At 35.8% G+C, this 20,806-nt stretch overlaps 2 protein-coding genes across 4 annotated transcripts; one reads left to right on the top strand and one right to left on the bottom strand.

The window, feature by feature from the left end:
- The first annotated feature begins 1,990 nt into the window (after positions 1 to 1,990).
- Positions 1,991 to 6,635, top strand: LOC107036583 (CD63 antigen). The gene is made up of 5 exons (XM_015254631.2): positions 1,991 to 2,150; positions 2,225 to 2,413; positions 2,569 to 2,739; positions 5,778 to 6,002; positions 6,114 to 6,635. The coding sequence occupies exons 1-5, from the start codon at positions 2,088 to 2,090 to the stop codon at positions 6,174 to 6,176; spliced, it is 711 nt and encodes a 236-aa protein (XP_015110117.1). The 5' UTR covers positions 1,991 to 2,087; the 3' UTR covers positions 6,177 to 6,635.
- LOC107036581 (CD63 antigen) lies at positions 6,243 to 18,806 on the bottom strand. Of its 3 annotated transcripts, XM_015254627.2 has the most exons (6): positions 18,680 to 18,806; positions 18,405 to 18,593; positions 18,140 to 18,301; positions 10,998 to 11,204; positions 10,445 to 10,734; positions 6,243 to 6,695 (listed from the first exon to the last, which is right to left on the bottom strand). In XM_015254627.2, the coding sequence occupies exons 1-6, from the start codon at positions 18,743 to 18,745 to the stop codon at positions 6,626 to 6,628; spliced, it is 984 nt and encodes a 327-aa protein (XP_015110113.1). In that variant the 5' UTR covers positions 18,746 to 18,806; the 3' UTR covers positions 6,243 to 6,625. The 3 variants fall into 3 exon arrangements, with proteins under 3 accessions (XP_015110113.1, XP_015110114.1, XP_015110116.1); XM_015254628.2 differs by lacking the exon at positions 18,140 to 18,301; XM_015254630.2 differs by lacking the exons at positions 18,140 to 18,301; positions 18,405 to 18,593.
- Between the last annotated feature and the right edge of the window lie 2,000 nt (positions 18,807 to 20,806).

Below are 20,806 nucleotides of genomic sequence, written 5' to 3'. Positions count from 1 at the left end.
ATTTTTTGACACCTTATGTCATCAATAACAAAATGTAAATATCTTTCGAAAAAAAAAACATTTTCATATTTCGCTGAAAAGAATTATTATATCAAATCCAATGATCGATTTTTCTGTTTTCCATATTTTTTTATATACTATACTTTTTATGCACCTATATTTATACACTCATGTATTTTCTCGTGGATGCAATTGCCTAACAGTTTCAACAAACTATTGCATCAATATGTTTCTCTATCAAATTCATTTTTTGTGACATTCATATATTTCACTCAAACGAATTATTATTTTTAAAAATTGACTTTTTTGTTTTCCATATTTTTTTTATATACTATACTTTCTATACACCTATGTTTCTTCACTCATGTATTTTTTCATGAACGCAATTGGTTCAAAGTTTCAACAAAATATTGTATCAATTTTTTTCTCTGTCAAATTGATTTTTTTCTTCACATTCGTCCAACACAACAGATAACAATATTTAAAGTCATAGACCACAATCAATTTACAAATTTTTGATTAATTTTTTCTATTGAATTTACACTTTCTATTTCCTTATTCCATCAGCGCAAGTAAAGTAGAGGTACACAATTCTCGGAATTTGATTCCCCTACAGTCCCTGTGGTATCTTATACGAAGATGAGACTGTACAGTAGACTCTCGATGTAGTCGCACTTGTGGGCCCGTAGGGGAACTCGATTCCGAGAACGCATCTGTGTATTTCCCTACTCCCACTATGCGGAACTACGGACGATAAAGGTAAAATAAGAAATACGAATTTTTTTTTACTATTTCGACAATTTTTTAAATTTCTATTCTTCTGATCATTTTAATTTGCATTTTAGTTGACTAATTGCTTTATTATTAACTAAATTTTTATCAATACATTTTTTTATCTATATGAATTATAATTTTTTAGTGCCAAATAGAGAATAATTTTTTGGGTTTCGCATTGAAAAATTCAATAATGAAATTTTTTGGATTAAAAATTTTGTCGATTTTATAATCTATAATTAGCCACTTTCTTCATTTTTCTTAAACATGGCATCGGGGAGGTACAAATGCCTAGTGGTGGGATGTGTACCCCCCTTTTTCCTATGGATTAGTCCTCTAGCGGTCAACTTTGTTTAAAAATTGACTGTACACTTTAATAAACACTCAAGCATACGGAAATATATAATTTACCTTCTCTCCATGACGGTCACGTGTGGACTGAATTCATTTTTTTACAAGTACTTTACGGTTTCGTGTTCGCGGAAATGCAAAATAACGCCGCATCTAAGAACACATTGAAGTGTTTACATTCAGGAGTCAAAGGTGGAAGGAGTGGGAGGAGCGCTCGAGCAACGAAAAATCGTAATAAGGGGAAACGCGACTGTAACGAGAGCGAGTCTAGTGTATATAATTGGTCCCTTCAAACTGATCGTGCTTCTCATATTTGTTGTTCGCCAGACAAACAAAAATTTTCTATCAGCTATCGGAATTTTAACTTAATACCTAAATAATATCTAAATAAGGGTTAATAATTGACTTTACTGATCATAATCAACTTTGGGGTGATAAGCTAAAGGATAATTATGACCGCTGAAGCTAAAGGATATTCACTCTATACAGTATGAGCAGCGACCTTGAGGGCTTAATAAAGCAAATGCTTGAGGCGTAGATGGGTTAGGCATCGAGTGTCCTATATGAAAGCTCATGGTGTTTCAGATCGACCTCAACCCACATACCAACGTAATCCTTCATTGCTCTTTAGAGACTGTGGTGTCTATGGTGATACAGTGACACACATTGTTATGAAGGAGGCAACCAATCAGCCACTACTGCCACCAATTCATTTTCGCATGGAAGTAAAATGGTCAATGATATCCTGAATCTATGCTCATGTGTGACCAATGAGGTGCTGGGCAGAACATTCTAGGAATTTCGATCGAAACCATACTAGCTTTTCTACTACATGGGGAGCTTGCGGTAGCATTAGGTGCGCGACTGTTGGAGCCGACGGTTCTCCGTCATTCGATCGCGGTTCCATTTCAGTCGCATTATTCGTAACTTCTTGATCATTGTTGATAAATATAAAGATCATCATGGAGACTTGTGGGATGAGTGTCATCAAATACATTCTGTTTATTTTTAATCTGATCTTTGCGGTAAGGAACGGAGAGTTGTTTCGCAAAAGAATTATGAAACGGAGTTTGCATATGGTGTTTTGTGTCTTTTGAAGATTTCCGGCGTTGCGATTATAGCAGCTGGAGGTATAGTCCTGGCAGATGTTGGGGAGTTCAGTCATTTTATGGACGGTAAGATTTTGGCTCCACCGGTGGTTCTGATTGTCGCAGGCGCTATTGTGTTTATTATTGCATTCTTGGGATGCTATGGGGCTATCAAGGAAAATTATACACTTCTCTTGGCGGTGAGTTCTTCGTTATTATTATTTCATCCTTTTTCATGACGAAGAGTTCGGAAAAAGGATGAAATCCTAAAACGAAAATCCTGAAACTTAGTTTTAGGATTTAAATTAATAAATCTTCCAATGATTTGGTGAAATATAAATTGAATGATTGCTAGTTTGCTGGAGCCCTGGTCATCATCTTCATCATCGAATTAGCAGTCGGAATCGCTGCAGCGGTGTTCCGAAATAACTTCTCAGAAGTTATGAAGGAATCACTGAGATATTCAATGAAGAACTATAGTCAGTCACAAGCAGACAAAGTAGCATGGGATGATGTACAAATGAAGGTAAGTGAAGTTTGAAAAAAAAAAACAAGGAAGAAATTGCTTTTATATTAATATAATCTAATTTTTTTATAATAAATAACAATAACAATTTGCTTTGAATGGTCATTTTGCATATCAATCGCTTCTATATACTATAGACATAATATAATTCATTATTTCATATTATTTTAGGAAACCTCAAGTGAGGTTTTTCGGGGTGGGAAGGGAGCGAATCGTAAAAACCCGAGAGGGTATACAAATGAACAAAAAAATTTTATTTGATGAAATTTCAAATATGAAATAATATATATCTATAAAGCGGAAAAAATCAGAAGAGAGAAGTGGGAGAGGCAAGGCAGACGAATGGGGAGCCTACACGGAGAAAAAAATTCCAGAATTTTTCAGGCGAAATTCAGGCAAAAATTACCGTGCCGTCTGGTAAAGTGGGTTCAATTGTCTAGCACCAGAAAAATTCCGGTGCTGCATAGTAAAAATTCCGGTAACGCACAATAAAAGCTTGATCCCTGACTGTTTTCTATTACATGATAAATTTCATTCAATAGTTAAAAATGAGTAAACATTGTCATTCAGCATATCATCCTATTAATTTTATTTTAACCTCTCCTCCATATCCTCTCTCCCATATTAAAAGCGGAATGCGCGGCAAACGTATGTGGAACGTTTGACAGGCCAATGTATATCTACAGCGTTATACACCTCATGAAGCGAAAATAAAGGGCACTTATTTTATTTCTTAACCGTTTTATCACAACACTAATTAATATTTCACTGAATTGATATTATGAAAAACATTAACCTGGGGTTTCAGTAAGGAGATATGTGAGAGAGGAGGCTAGAGGAGGCGACGGAATAAATCATCTGGTCACGTTGAGTCGATGTTCGTGGTTGCGGAGGGGGGACGAAGAGTACCGAAATCTTACGAATGCGCGATCGGGTCCTAGGATTCTGGTAGAGCACCGGAAAAATTTGCCAGTCAGTGTCATAATTTTTCTCGTATTTCTCGTAAAAATTCACTGTCGCTTCGATTTTACCGTGCTGCACAAGAATTTTTCCCCACATTTATCCGAAAAATGACTCGTGCAACAGTACTTTTTCCTACTCTTTGCGGTACATTTGGCCTGGAAAGACCATCTGAACCAACTTTACTGTGCGGGCACGGTAATTTTTCTCGTACATTTCTCTCCGTGTATAAAACCGTAATGGTAGTAGGAAAGAAATATGAATAAAAAAAAAAATAAAATATATATCTATAACATCTGTTTATTCGATGAAGAGGAACCTGAAGTATGTCGTTTTAATGATAATTGAGACAATTTTAACATTCCCGAATTTTATTTGGAATTGATGTAGAATTAATATTTGAAACGTAAAAATACGAAGGTTGACGACCATGTCTGCTGAAGTAATTTCCAAAAAGCTGGAATTTTGTCAGATTATAGGTCTTAATGAGGACTAACTCCGTGCAAAATTGCAGCCCAATCGATCTAATAGTGTTTGAGAAGAAGCGATTTGTTTTTAAATCGTTTTCCACAAATATCTTCCAAACTAGTGCAGTCGAGACGAGTATTTTGAAAAAAAAAAATTGAAATCCGCCAAGTAGTGCATGAGATATTTGAAGAAATATATTTACGTAGAAGGTTGCATATTTCAGGAAGCGCTCGGTCGATTGGGCCTATCCAAAATACCAACCTTTAGTATTATGAGAGGTAGAACCATACCAAATTTCAACTTGCTATCTCCGTTTTTTCACAATTTATCGTGCGGACAAGATTTTTCATGAAAAACGGAAAAACCGCAGTATTTCCGAACTGTGTATTAAAGAGTCTATATATTTTGATTGACTTACGTACAGGCTATCGAGACGAGTATTTTTGAAAAAAAAATTGAAATCGGTGCAGTAGTTTTTGAGATCATGAGGAAAAACGAAATTTAAACAAGTTGTTATATGTCAGGAGCTACTGAACCGATCGGGCTGAAACAGCGCGTTAAAGTTTAGCTCAATAATAACTACAATGAGCCGAAATTTCAGATATTTATCTACAAATTTCACCGTATTTATGTTGAATTTTCTAATAATTAATCACCAAAAACGCAAGTTATCGGATCCATACACGCAGACGTGATCGTAAAAACATCATGTCGTCACGTTTCATAATATTTTAGACCATTTGCAATCAAAATTAGAAAATCGAAAAATCGATCAAAAACAAAGCTTTCATTCGGAAGCAAAAATATGAAAACGGTCAAAGTAGGTTAAAAGCCACATTTGATAGGGGATCTCGGAGCGCGTGAGTGCACGGTCTCTGGGCTTTGCTGATGGCGATGATATTCCTTGCACATATTGTGTCGTGCAGAATCGATTTTGTGGTTGTTTCGGTTGAGAAAATACAAAAATTTATTGCGACTTTTCTGTTTTCTCTTTAACAATTCATCATCAACGTGTTATTAAACTCATTGTCAATTTACTATATATTTTTTGTTATATAATAATTCATTGTTCACATAGTTCACATAGCAAAATATTCTGTTTACACGGAAAGAAATATTCAGTAAAAATTACGGAATAATTCACGTAATCCGCAATGCGAAATCATTTTCCAACAATTTTTATAGAAATGGAGGAGAAGAAATCTGAAAGGTTCAGGGAATTTTCCGGTTCATTACCGAACAAAGTTCGAAATTGTCCCGTAATTTTTCCCAAAGAAGTAAAATCGTACAAAAACTTCCCGACTTATTATGCTTCGTTCAACAATTTTTATAAAGCTGGTGAGTTATTTCTACGTTCCGTTGAGTAAAATTTTTCAATCGTTGAGGAAAAATTACGGAACGACTTGTTGTCCCCACAGCGGTGAGTCATCAGACGGGTGGTTAATAATTACGGAACAAATAATAGAATTTACGTGGCGATTCGTACAATTTCAATTCCGACTCACACTTTTTATTGTATTTTACTTCGCTCGCAGATTACGTTTTGAAATGTAATTGTGGTAATGTTTTTTGTGGTAATTTTTATTGAATTTTCTCTTCGTATATTTCAGCTCAAATGCTGTGGTATCGAGTCAGAAAGAGATTGGATTGAAGCTGGCGTTCTAGAACGAGGAAGTCTACCCTTTTCATGTTGTAGAGGGGCTGATGAAACAACTCAGTGTCTTGAATCGACCGTGGAAGTTTACAGCGAAGGTTGCTACTTACAATTGAAGATGAGGGTAGAGAAAAATGCTCGCGTCCTGATTGGCGTCGGTATCGGAATCGCTTTTGTTGAGGTATTTATTTTTCTTTCCTTTTAGCATCGATTTGGCATACAACTGCAGGACCTTATCCAGCGACATCATAATAAAATGAATTTTACGCTATACATTCTGTTTTTGTGATAGGTCGCTGGTATCGTGCTCGCATGCTGTCTCGCGATGGCGGTAAAAAAAGAGGGGGAAAAATGAGAGGAGGAGTAATTCGTTTTTTCTACTGAAAAAGCGAATTACTCAAATATTGAATGTGAAAACTACTTAACAAGAAGGTAAACTTTATTGGTAACACTCACGAAAAATATATCTACATACAATTATTTTTTAAATATTACCAACCATCATCTAACAAAAAAAATCTTCCACGGTGCAACAATTAACAATGAATATCAAATCTATTTAACATTTAGTGCAACCTGACAAGATGATTTAGAATGAGATTAGTATTGTGATAGTTAAGAAGCAGAATAAATATACCGCTTGCATATGAACTTCTAATACAGACATCTAGTGCTTTAATGATGATGTGCAATTTTATGGAGTGTATGTAATATAAATACTTGAATAATAATTTAATAATGAGTGCGAAGAATCGTGGTGATTTGCATTAATTTACGATTCAGATCTACTGGGGAGATTCTTTATCAAGAGTATCTGGAAGAGTCGTAGACATGGGGTGTGTGTTTTCCTTGCTTATTGTTGGTGAAACTGATTCTGAAATGATTAAATGAACTGGGATTAATTATTTTCGAGCGAATGTAATCCATTGTTTAGCGGCTAAAATTTAAACTTTTGCCTGACAGTAACCCCCCCACTCTTCACCATTTTGAGGTAGTGGGCGTGCACAGCTGGGCCTTTCTTATGGCACTCTAATACATTGAAGGACTTCCTACTCTTTTCACACCGATACGTTTCGTGATTCCATTTCGAAACGAAAGTGTCATTCAAGATAAACATATTTGAGGCATACAATTGTACACTGAGAACAAAAATTTCTAACATTTGGAACATATTTACTCGAGACAAGTAATTTTTCTTCAATCGCTGAAGATACTTCCTCAGTCAGTTATATGGGAACAGTCGACAATGTACAAACAAGTGGATAATCGCATTTGCTGTATATGGGTATAGTTTATGTTGCTAACAAATTAGCGATGCTTCCGAATGGATTCTCTATTTTTGAAATTTATTACTCTTATTTTTTATTGTTTTGAATAGTGACACCCATATGACTCCGTTATGATCCCTATATTACTCTTTATGAGCCTATATGACCCTTGTATTGCCACATATGACCTCCATATGACTCCCGTATAACCCCATGCGATTCTCATATGAACCCATATGAACCCCATATGACCCTGTATCATCTCATATGAGCCCATTATGACACCATATGACCTCAGATAACTTCCAAATGACCTCATATAACCCCCATATGACCCCGTACAACTTTTACATGACCCCATATAACGCATATATGACCCCCATATAACCTCCATATGACCTAAAGCTTCATATTGCTACTATGCAACTTAATAAATAGTTATGCTGTTTTCATCATCTTTGCACTTCATCGAGAAAGCATCAAAACAATCTATTTAGAGCCTTGATTTCATTAATATGACTGTCAATTTTTCTAATTTATCATGAAAAAAATGAAAAAAAAATCTCACAAGCTATATGCTGTAGCTCAACAGTGATAGATGCGATCCACATCATATTCTGATAGAATTAAGAGGCTATCAATACAAATTTTTTAAGCCATGATTCATTTCATTCTGATAATAATTCTTGGGCTGAGCGTCGAAAAATCAATTTTTAAAAAAATTCCAATATTTCACAAACTATGAATAATTCAACTTTAATTGGTGTCGATGAATAGAGCCTATTAACGTCTATATCCATGGAAAAATTCATGAAATTTCATCAAACTCTTATAAAGAAAATTGCGAAAAAAAAATTGAAAAAAAGCATACACGCAGACATACATACATACATACATACAGACACCATCTAAAAATCGCATATTTATACTTTTTAGATCATATTTAGTTACCCTGACACAAAAATTTGGAAACTTAATTTTGAACGATTACAAAGCTTTCATTCGGAAGCAAAAATGTGAAATTTTGAGGAAAAATTCTTGAAATAGCCAGAAATATGTCACATAAAGTCTGAACACAATTGACTGCTCAGTTTTTTGTACAAAAAAAAATCCAAGTCCATGTTTAATGACAGTCGGTAAAGTGAATTCCGTACTTACCGATTTAGTTTCCCTATACGCCAACAGATGGCGTTAGTAAATATCTACCTATGCACAAAATGCCCCTCAAAACGAAAACATAGACGTATCCACGTCAAAATGATTAAAAATATCGTTTGTACAGCGTCTTACGAGAGTCCCTTTCCAATGTTCAGTATGAGCATCGACAATGTACAAGCAATGCAAATACCCGATTGACATCATCGAACACATTCCTAGAATATATCTCTGCAATTTCATAATTTATTGCTGCATATATTTTGAGAAATCATTGAAAATGTATAACAGGATCACGAATTTTCGTTAAACTAGAAAAACAAATCGGCATCTTTGATGTTTAGCCCCACTCTATACTGCAAAATTATACTGAGGAAGTATCTCAATTCTCCAAAGTATCTCAATTCACGTGGTCCGAAAACGATATCATGCTTTAAAATATTCTTGTACTCAAGTCTGATTTTGTCACAAATGACCTCACTTAAATCGCGAAGAAGAATCGTCAGTTCAAGTATTTATTGTTTTCATGATTTTTTTTTATTCACTTCCAATATTTCGATATAACGCGGAACTTAAGTCACTGAAAATAATCAACTTCTCTCAAGTAAATATGGTCTACATCGAAAGGCTGGTCACTTCTTAATGAGATGGCTCAATGCTTTCCAGAATTGACTGATTTTCTGTGATTTCTTGAATGATTTCGGTGATTTCTCGATAAGAATGAGGAATCATGATTTCTTGATTTCAAGAAATCACTCGAATAATTATGATTTCAGAGCCAAAGTGGAGCATCTGTCGATAGTCGCGCATGAGTAAGATTCGGGGAACCGAAGAGTTTATATAGAAGGGCCTTATGAATGTGATAGTAAGAATGGTATGATTACGATTTCTTTGGCGCCACGATTTAACTTATGGTTTCCGTACCATTTTTCCCCAGAATTACGGGAGAAAGAATGAAAAAATTCACTCCATTATTTCTCCTGAATTATAGAGATTCTTCAACGAAGACGGAGGTTTATATATATATAGCGCTATAGCGTTCCACATTTTGTGGCGCCACTGGATATTGCTGGATAGGAGTATAGAATAGGTATGAGGCGAACCAGAATAATTCTCAATATTAGTTGACAAGACAAATTTACCGAAAAAATTCGAAAGTCCAGACTGAGATTTGAACCCGGCAACTTTCGATTATGTATCAGGTGCTCGCCCAACTTACGGTGATGTCACAAAGGTCATAAAAAAGGAGTTACTAAGGTCACGAAGTCACAAGGGTAACATAAAAAAAAAGAACTCGATAGGGTCACGGGGGTCACAAAGGTGACACTGCCTCGGTTGAATGCATTTTGTACTGAAAATTTTTTTGTTGCTGATTTTGTTGGCTGAATTTTTGCGATTGTTGTTGCAATTTCTTTTAGAAAAAAATTCAATCAAAGAATCTCCAACAAAAAAATTTCCATTAAAATAGAGTTTTGTGGTTTTGATGGTAAGTATAATCATTGAATTCAAATGTGGGAATGTGACTGCATGAATTGGTATGTCAAATACCTATACGAAGCTTTATGGAAATGTTCGTGGTTTGAAAAATGAGGATTGAAATGCTTATATCCCAGAAACTAATGGAGGGACTTTTTAATTTTCCCCGTATACCTGAGGAAAAATGGTGCGGAAAATGTATGTCAAATAGCGGCGCCAAAGGAATCGTAATCTTCCCGTAAGAATCAAATGACATGTGCATAAGAAGGTCATGAGGGTCAGAAGGGATTGTATGAGTGAGCTTGAATAAGAAATATGGGTTTCACTTTCATCGATGATTTCTAATTATTTCGGAAATCACCTGAATTCTTTTGATTTCTACTGATTTCCGGTGATTTCCCGAAGTCATTAGAAATATCACTACCGGACATGGAAATCACTGAATTTCCAGTGATTTCTGGTGATTTTTCCCTTGATTTTCCATCGACTGGTCCAGTGATTTCTTCAGTGACCAGCCCCTCGGTTCTTTCTATCAACTGTTTTTACCACGTAGAACATTCACGAAATTTACCGTAGAAATTTGAGAAATGCAGACAGGATTTCTATAGAATCCCGATTGAATTCTTTTCCGAAGACGTAAGGATTTCGTTTCTCTTCATATATGCACCAACCAAATTTGAAAGATGATAAAATACTAGCGTCGACATACTGAATATTCTCTTACCTTCGGCTGTCAAAGCGATATTGCGGTGGTCGATGGAGATAATCCTCATGTGGGCTCCTATAGGCAAAAATAATGGGTCTCTCAATGGGACGTCTGACATAAACTGGCTCCAAAGGCTCATCCGCTGTTCCTCCTGGACTTGTTATCGTAATACTTGGCGTTGCATTCTGTCCCAGAGGATTGTGAACTCGCGGTAGTTGGATCGAATCTCTCGCACTATTATCGTTTTCGCCCTTCCTTTCTCGCCTCAAGCAAGCCACGAGAAAGATGGAACTGATGATGGAGCAAATCTGGATAAAAAAATCGAACTATTACCGAGGATAGTGCAATAAACCGGAAGATTTGCCATTAGTCACAAGCCGTTTACGATTCGCACGATTTTATCTTATCGTTCGGCTTTATCAGAATGAATGAGCCGATTAATTTGTAAGGATAAAATATACTGTACAATGTGGGGTAATCGCACTGAACTCGAATTGACTTTTTATAAATTATAATCAATGTTTGTCTTGTAATTTTATTGTTATCCATTTCGTCTTGGATGGTATCTTACCTCGATTATGGCGAGACCAACAAGGACAACAAAAATCATTGTTACGGAGTATTCAACAATGTCTTTCAGGGCCGTGTAGCAGCCAGCTAAATGAAGTTTCGATACTTCTGAAGTATCGCAGAAGGCCGGCGATTGGCAACAGGAACCGGGGATGTAGTCCAGAAATTCGGCCCAATCGGTGAAATCCTTGAGACCACAGCATGATAACTATAAACATATTCCCATATATAATTATTTATGACAAATTAATTATCCCTCTATACTCGTAACGAAACGTGTTCGAATTTTCCATTTTTTCTTCCAAACGGAAACATTGTAATCGTTTAAATTTAATTTAGATTAAATTGGGGGATTCACCGCCGTGTGCGGTGAATCCATAGATCTGCATCAGTCATTCCTTTAGTAATATTATGAGAAGCTGCACCTTACAATAATTAAGATTTACTTATCTTCATTGAAATTTGAAAAATAATATAATAATTGGTATTTTAAATTTCTCAATTATTGGTTGATCAAATAATTCGGAATTTGAATATTTAAGTTGATGATGGATAAAATAATTCAAAATTTAAATACTTAAATTGATGGTTAACTTAATAATCAAAAAATTGGCGAGTAATACTAGTAATTGACTTATTCAAAATTTAACTGTAATTAAAAAATAAGATTAAGCCGATGTCCGGGTGAATGCCTCATGAGGTGACCAACTTGCAGGGTCACGCTTCTTCTTCTTCTGATCGTGTTGATTCTCTTACTGTAGTAGAGGCAAGCACCATTTCTCCTCCAGGGTCACGCTTGGTGATCAAACGAAGGTTAAAGTAGCTCAACCCTTACGGCTCGAGTCATTGAATGGTTTCACAAAGAAGAAATTCTAAAAATGATTGTTTTTATGTCCAAATTATCAAAATGAATTATTCAGGTCAGGAACATAAGAATTATGTCATTCTCTAATTGTTCAAACTAAATGTATGAATAAACAGTTGTTGAATTGACTAATTTAAAAATACTCGTGACAACACTGTACGACCATATGAGAGGTAGGAGACGTTGTTGTCATGGCTATTTTTCAGTCTTCGGTGATTCTGGACGAATATTGTTAATGAAAAAACAAACTGAACGATAAATCATGATTAAACAACTCTTAATATTTGTGATAATTGTTTCACATTTTTAGTAAAAAATCAGATCGGAGGTATGCAACATTCGGCGATTTTCACATAAAACCCTGAGTCAAGTTATAGTTTTTAAACATTATTATTTACAACACCGACAACGGTAATTGAATGGCGAAAAAAATTACCATTTCGAATTTCATCGATTTTACGAGTAATTGTTCATAGTTTTTAAAAAATATTTTAATTGATTATTTTTCTTAATCGGATTTCGACCAATCAGAGCGGAGTATTTGAGACTACTATTAATATTTTCGCAGTAGCTCTTCATTTTCTTGGCTCATTTCAGATTGAATCTTGCTTTTGACAGTCTATGGAAATCGGGTTACTCTATTAACATAATTTGTTCAAATCTTCCCTAATTTACCTCCTGATGTTGTCCACTGCACTCTGATTGGCCAACATCCGATTGAGAAAAATAATCCGACAAATACCCAAGCTTCAAAATTAATCGGGTATTTCCCTTAAGCTCCCCTGCAAATAAAGGATCGTGCCAAGTTTTGCAGAAAAATCCATCGCACAAGCGCTCGGGATATTTTAAATTACAAAACTTGACACCCTTATTTGTCTGCAACGAAGCTATCGGGAAATACCCGATAATTTAATAATAATTACTACTGAAAAATAACTTCCTAAGGGTAGAGCTACGTTAAGGTTCCAAGTCTTTGTGGTAGGTTAGTGAATTCAGATGATGTTCATATGTATGTATACACAGAGTGAAAAGTTGGATAAAAATTACCTAGAAAATCGTGGCGAATTTTACTGTACGAAAAGCGATCGTGGAGCGAAATGCAATTCAATGAACAAATACCTGTTTGTGGAGACTATTTTACGATCCGTTCAGTAAAAAAACACATCTAGGAATGTAAAAATTATCCTACTGTACAGTAAAATTTTGCACACCGGACGACTGGAAGTGAAATTTTACCAAACGCGTAGGATAAAGCATCATTCCCTACTGTAGAAAAATTATGTGGAATATTGAGCAGTTATTCACGTCAACTGCAAATTAAAACCTATAATTTGTCAAAATTTCAGATTTCTTGGAATTACCTTAGGCCCTGTGACGTATTGGGATCGACCAATACGTCGATTTAGCTGTAATAATTTTAAATCTTCTAGTGTCTGAATGTTGGGAACGAGAAATATGATTTCTCTTTCCTGTCATCCAGACACTGGTCAGCAATTCCGCGGTGTCATTTGGGCATCTTGGTGAGCAGTCCCACGGTTAGGCAGAGTCCAGTTCAGGTGTACTGAATTGTTTGACTGTTTTAGTTCATGTCAATGACGACATAAAGTAGTATTGGTAAAGCTAACCGTGAGATTGCTTAACGCAGCAAGCTGGGGCTTTGACGAGTTTCGAGGACTCTGAAAGAGGCAGAGTACGATCAGGAGCTAAACAGAGCGGATCTCTGAGCTCCGGCCTTAAGCCACACAAGAGTCAAAGTCCCAAGGTGAGTCCCCTTAGAACCGCGTATACCAACCCGAGTAGAACCAATAGCGTGTACCATTATCGGTTTCACTATATCGTCCTTTTAACTTAAGGGTGCCAAGTGAATTTGAAAAAAGATTTTTAAAAATTTTTTTCTTTCCCTCCATCATTGGAGAAATATGTATTCATCCATCCGACGAAATTTCAAACCCGCAACCGGAACTAGACATCGAGAAAATAAATGCGGAAAATCCTCTATTTCGCGTGACGAACCTCGAGAAAGCATGGGATCAAATGGGTACGGCGGGTTGAAATATCTCTCTTATTTACCCCGGTACCCCATTGTTTTTTGTCGCCATCACATTGACCACATCATTCCCCACATCTTCAAATTTTTTCAAATTTTTCTTGAGTTCCTAGGGGGTTGCAACGTTCAATTTAATCAAAACTCCATAAGAGGCCGTGTATAAGACTGATTTTGTTTATTTAATTTCTCGATATCCATAAGTTCTAAAATTTTAAAATTGTCACCGATGTTCACCATCTGTCTAATACTATTAATTAAAAAAATTATAACTTTGTTGGTGAATGTCAATTTTCAAGGTCATCGCCAAATTCACTTGGCACCCTTAAGTACGCGAGTGGTTATTGAGAACTTCTCCCTTCATTTCCTTCAACATCCCTCCGAGTGAGCGGATCCCCCGTGAGCTCACCGCCGAAGATAGTCGGGGTCGGAGTGACAACCAAAGAAAATACAAAGAATTATAGTGAGAAAGAACTTTCAGTGAGTTTTACCTCCGGGTAAACCCGAGTGGAAATGCCGGTCAGGTCTTGATCAACTTTGGATCAGGTTAGACCTGACCACTGATCAGGTATTGATCAAGTTGACGGATTCGGTCTTGATCAGATATGTTACGCCTCTGACCAATCCGGATTTGATCAGGACGAATGGATCCGAACTTGATCAAGTCAAGTGTATGAAAACCGGATGACCTGTCAGTCAGTATCAATAACAATTATCAATGATAATTAATCCAAAACAAAAGATAATTCAATTCTTTCACCGTAGGCCGCCTCTCTTAATGAATCTCTACTGTCATTACCTCTGAAAAAGCTTATTATTTTTTTACCGATGCTGGAGATCGAACCGGGGACCCTATGATTACTAATCCTATGCCCTAACCACTACGCTATCGCGCTATTACTATTGAGTAACCTGTATATTGCCTGTATGATTTGTATCGGGGTATTCGTTGAATTTACGATTATTCCTGATCTCGCGGATGTACGTGTGTATTCTCAGAGATAAAATATGTTCAATTAAATTTTTATTTATTTCATTAATGAATAATAATAATGATAATAACAATAACACTAATGAATAAATAGACATTTGGTGATTTTTTTTCTCAAGATCATTTACGTGTAAGTTTGATACTCCTCTAATACGTATTTACGGCATCATCATCCCTCCCTTCTGTACATTTGAGAAGGGCTGGTTGTTCATTAAATTGATTAATTCAATTTAATTCATTAAATTAAATTAATTTAATTTAATTTAATTTATTTCAATTATAGTATAATGATCCTTTTTAAAGATTGAAAATAATTATTGATAATGGTTGATAAAACTTAATTTGAATAGTATAATAATAGTTAATTAAATTATTTGATAAACTTATTGAAATTAATGTCAGGTGGACTGGATCAGAATCTGATCATTTTCTCTTCAATTGAAACCGTTCAAATGTCGATCAAAGACATCAAATCCGAATTTGCTCAAATTGGGGTCAGGCAGCCGACCTCAGGGTGAGATCGTGCCTACCTGATCAGAACTTGATCTGAATCATCCTGCAGTTTTTCGGATCCGATCTACTGGATCAAAACTTGGTCAGGTTCTCATCAGGCATCATCTGATCATGTCTACCTGATCAGAACTTGATCTGAATCCGCCTGTAGTTTTTCGGATCCGAGCTGCTGGATCAAAACTTGGTCAGGTTCTCACCAGGAATCACCGGATCAGTTGAACCTTACAAAAACCTGATCAAGTTCTGATCGTGCTTCAGGTGGGCTTGAAGCAATTTCCACTCGGGAAAACTCCAAACGTCACATCCCTTAAGGATAATCGGGCGTGGAGTAGGATATTCAAAAAATGCAATTTTATGAAGTTTTTTTCACACATTATTGAAGCCATTTATTCACCGTTTGCAAGATTTGAGAAATTCCAGAAGGAGGGCAACAACAAAAATGATTTTTTCGTCATTCAGGCCCGTTAGGTAGCGCCTACTATAGCTGTCTTGAGGGAAGCTAAATGGCGTTTAACAGACCAGGTCCGTTAAACGAAGCACAGGTATGGTTAACTCGAGTTAGCAGCCCTAGGACAATAAAAACATACAGTTTCTAGATGGGCAACCCACAAAACCTTCGTAGGAATACAACATGAAGTGTGCGGTTATCGCTGTCACTTGCTTGAAAACTCGGCGGATCGTTCACCACTAATACGATGCGCCACCGTCATTGCCGATGACATCAGGAGTTGTTATTCCGTTGCTAGGGAGTCAGTCGTAACTTGAGGGTTATATTGTCAAAATATTAGTTTAATAAAGAGATTATATTCACTTTCTCGTTATATATCTATTTTGAATAGATTATATATATATTTCTATTAAAATGTGATGAAAAATTTGAGTATGTTGTGAGAAGAAGAGGAACGATGAAAAAGAAAAGTTGTAAACTGTAGATGTTCACACGTTGATTTTCTCATGAGAATAAATTTAGAAAAATGATTAATCCTTCTTTTTATTCTTTCAATTTGTTGCAATTTCCATTTCAGGAGGAGGAAGATTTCCATTCTCATCTAGATGTTTTTTGAATGTTTTTGACAGACTCCGTGAATTACAACTTTTGCATTCGTTCTTTCGAATCTCAATTTAGGATTTTGCATCTCTTTTTCTTCAATATTTTCTCTTCACTTGTCATTTCGTTTTTCTACAGTGGGGGGGGCTTCGCCCTCCGCAACCTCCCCCCACCGGGGCCTGCGGCCCCTGGGCCCCGCTTCTGCGCCCCCTCCCCTTCCCCTCCCCCTCACCTTCAACGGGCCTTCATGACAAAAAATAGTATGTGTCATACGGACCGTGACGTCGGTTTCTCCGTCTACGGTCCTAATGACACAATATCCTATTAAAGCTGTTGCTTATACATAAGGTTAAAGGAAGCATCGATAACTCGAGCATTTCCTTTACATTATCGTCCAGTCGGCAATGTGGAAGAAATACTGAAATTATCGATCCATTTAACCTCATGTATAAGCAGCAACTTTGAAAATCATTTTCGTTGTTGCCCTGCTTCTAGGATTTCTCAAATTTTGCAAACGATGTCTAAATGGATGATGTGTGAAAAAATCTTCATAAAATTGGCTGCATTTTTTAGTCACATACAGACATGGTCGTCAAACTTCGTATTTTTACATTTGAGACCATTCTCTACAATTTCCAATAAAAATTAGAGAATGTCAAAATTAGACGCTTATAATGCTTCCATTCGCAAGTAAAAAAACAAGTTGATCATTGCATTTTCTGTATATGAGTATAGTTTATGTTGCTAATAAATTAGCAATATGCTTCCGAATGGATTCCCTATTTTTGAAATTTATTACTCTTATTTTTTGTTTTGAATAGTGACACCCATGACTCCCTTATGATCCCTATATAACCCTTTTATGAGCCTATATGACCCTCATATTGCCACATATGATCTCCACATGACTCCCGTATAATCCCATGCGATCCTCATATGACCTCAGATAACTTCCAAATGACCTCATAACCCCCTTATGACCCCGAAAACTTTTATCTGACCCTATATAACTCATAGATGACTCCTATATGACCTCCATATGACCTAAAGCTTCATATTGCTACAAATGCAACTTAATAAATTGTTATGCTGTTTTCATCATCTTTGCACTTCATCAAGAAAACATCAAAACAATCTTTTTGAACCATTGATATGATACATTTTGATATCATTGATATGACTGTTGATTTTTTCAGTTGATAATGAAAAAATTTTTTTTAAAAATCTCACAAACTATATGCTGTAGCTCAATAGTGATAGATGCAATCCGCCTCATATTCTGATAAAATCAAGAGGCTATCAATGCACATTTTTTAAGCCATGATTCATTTCATTCTGATAACAATTCTTGGACTGAGCGTCGAAAAATCGATTTTTTTAAAAATACCAATATTGCACAAATTCTATGAATAATTCAACTTTAATTGGTGTCGATGAATAGACCCTGTTAACGTCTATATCCATGGAAAAATTCATGAAATTTCATCAAGCTCCTATAAAGAAAATTGCAAAAAAAAATTGAAAAAAAGTACACACACATACATACATACATACATGCATACATACAGACATAATCTAAAAATTGCGTATTTAGACTTTTTAAAACATATGACACAAAAATTTGGAAACTTAATTTTGAACGATTACAAAGCTTCCATTCGGAAGCACTATCAAAGTTTCACCTGAATTTGTAGATTATCAACTATTTTTTTATTGGATTCATAGTTGGCCATATCCGTTTTTAAGCTGAAATGCATCCTTTCATCGACCGATGATGATAAAAAGTATGCTGTTGTTGCGAGCGCAATCATTGAGATCAACAAATACACAATGAACAGTGTGAACTGAAAAAATGTATCCCAATTTAACGAAAAGAAATGATTGAAAATTTTTGGCAATCTTATTGATTAATTGAAAAAGTAGAAATCAATAATTGTAAATAGTTACAGTAACGATCCCTCGAATCCATTCTTGCCAAACAGAGATAATCCCCACAAATGACACAGCAACTGCCAATGCGGATCCAACGAGTAGAAAAAGCACCGGTTTTGATGAATAATCATATAAATAAGGCAAATACGTGGAAAGTTTAGGTTTCATTAGACATGTGAAAACGAATATGTAGATTGCGGCGCTCTAAAATGCACAAAATTTTCAATTATTCTACTACCGCTGGTCACTATTTAATAGAAATGAAAAAATATATAATGAATATAGCTCACGAGTATTATTAATGAAAGGAATATGTGAAACCACTTGAGAAACGACTTCGCTGTATTTTTCTTCATTATATCACCATGCGGACTCACAACAACCTAAACTCTTTGTTTGGATTGACTCCGGACGGATTCACGGGTAAATCACAAATAACATATCATTCGAAGTCTTTCTTTCCCTCTTCCTATCTATTTTGTACCATGTGATTTTACAGGAATGTATTGTTTCCTTTGCTTATCTCACTCGTCCAAGAAATACCCTGAATACTATCAATTTGATCATCAATGATTCATTGAGCATCGAAGTATGATTTAAAAAATTGCATCAATAATTATCTCTATATTGAGTTGTCAATCCATCGTATTGCAATCATTATTGTAATAAAAAATTAATAATTCCTCAATTAGCAACAACAAATACGATTTCTACCGACCTTCAATGTCTGCAATCAATATAATACCGATGGAGAGTAGGTTACCAATAGTCGGGGTTGAGTTAATCGGACTATTAAGGTAATTTTCTGCACGGAGAGAAATTTTTGATAAAAATTATCCTACCGTTCTATAAAAGTGTATCATGAGTCGTCGTTTCCTCATTTTTATCCCGACATTTAGTAAAAATTAATATATGATGATCAAATTTTATTCGTTTGAGCAATTTTATCCTGACGCATAATAAATTTTACCCTTCCAGTCCAATAATTTTTATGTAGATAACAACGAAAATTCTAGAACGGTTGGTAAATTGTACCCTACCGGTACAGTAATTTTTACTCTGCCGGCACGATAATTTTTATCATTACAATGCATGTGAAGTGGGGTTTGGCATTTGTGATGCGTACATCGTTTTCGGTTTCCACGGATTAAGCTTTACAGATTACCCAAATGATCAAATGTATTTACGATACTGTTACACGTACATTACGGCGTGTTAATCATAGCCCGACAATGATGTATACGTAGCGCACCCCTAAAACAGTATAGTAACGGTCCGTGTGCTGCAATACGCAGTTCAGTGATAGTATTGTCGAGGCGCTGATCACTACTCAATCGGGTGGCTCAGTGATTTCCAGAATCGAATGATTTCCTGTGATTTCTCAATAAGAATGAGAAATTGTTGGATTTCATGAAATGAAATAGTATTCAAAATTCAACCTCTACACAGCTTGACACATATCAGTGTTAGTCCATAAAATTCTCCAAACTTAAATTCGGAAAACTGTGTTTATGTTAAGTGGCGACCGCATGGCGGGCGACCACGAATACTCTAAACAAAACATAGGACAAAGAGAAAATGCGTATCAAGAGGTCCAGTGTACTGGTTCTTAGTTTTTCTGAAGTTAGTCTCCGATAGCCGGAGTTAGAGTAAAGATCGAGATGCGTCTTGTGTATTCAACTGAATAAAGAATCGAAGTTAAATTAAATCACAGAGTTATAATTCCACTTTCCCCATAATCCAATAAAAATTATGATTTCTTTTGATTTTTCGTGATTTCCATGATTTCTAGTAGATTCAGATCGATGATATGTTGATTTCAAGAAATCAATCGAAAAATCATGATTTCGAGGCCAAAATGGGGCATCTGTCCATAATTGCATATGGGTAAGATTCGGAGAACCAAAGAGTTTGGAAGGCCTTATAAATGTGATAGTAAGAATCAAATAACATGTGCATAAGAAGGTCATGAAGGTCAGACGGGATCGTATGAGTAAGCTCGAATAAAAAGTTTGGGTTTCACTTTTCTCGATGATTTCTAATGATTTCCGACAATTTCCAGAAGTCATTAGAAATCACTGCCGGAAATGGAAATCCATTTCCAGTGACTTTTAGTGATTTCTTCCTTGATTTCCAATCGAATGGTCCAATGATTTATTCTGTGATCAGCCCCTCGAGTATTGTTACCATGGAATCACTAGCTGACGGTTGCAATAACGTAACGACCTACAGTATCGGCTCAACATTACTATTGCCACACACCGTAAACTGCACATTGGACCAACACGATTACAGGGCTGGGCTGAAATTCTTCGCATTTCGGACACCCTAAAAACATTAAATTTCAACCAATTAGAGTCGCTCATCCAGAATCCCTGCATTACCGATCTGGATGCATGGCTCTGATTCGTTGAAAT

Source organism: Diachasma alloeum, unplaced genomic scaffold (genome assembly GCF_001412515.2).
Source record: "Diachasma alloeum isolate Michigan unplaced genomic scaffold, Dall2.0 Dall_scaffold_00210, whole genome shotgun sequence".
Lineage (NCBI taxonomy): Eukaryota > Metazoa > Arthropoda > Insecta > Hymenoptera > Braconidae > Diachasma > Diachasma alloeum.
Note: the sequence above shows the minus strand (reverse complement) of the source record. Positions and strands in the feature narration are given on the sequence as shown.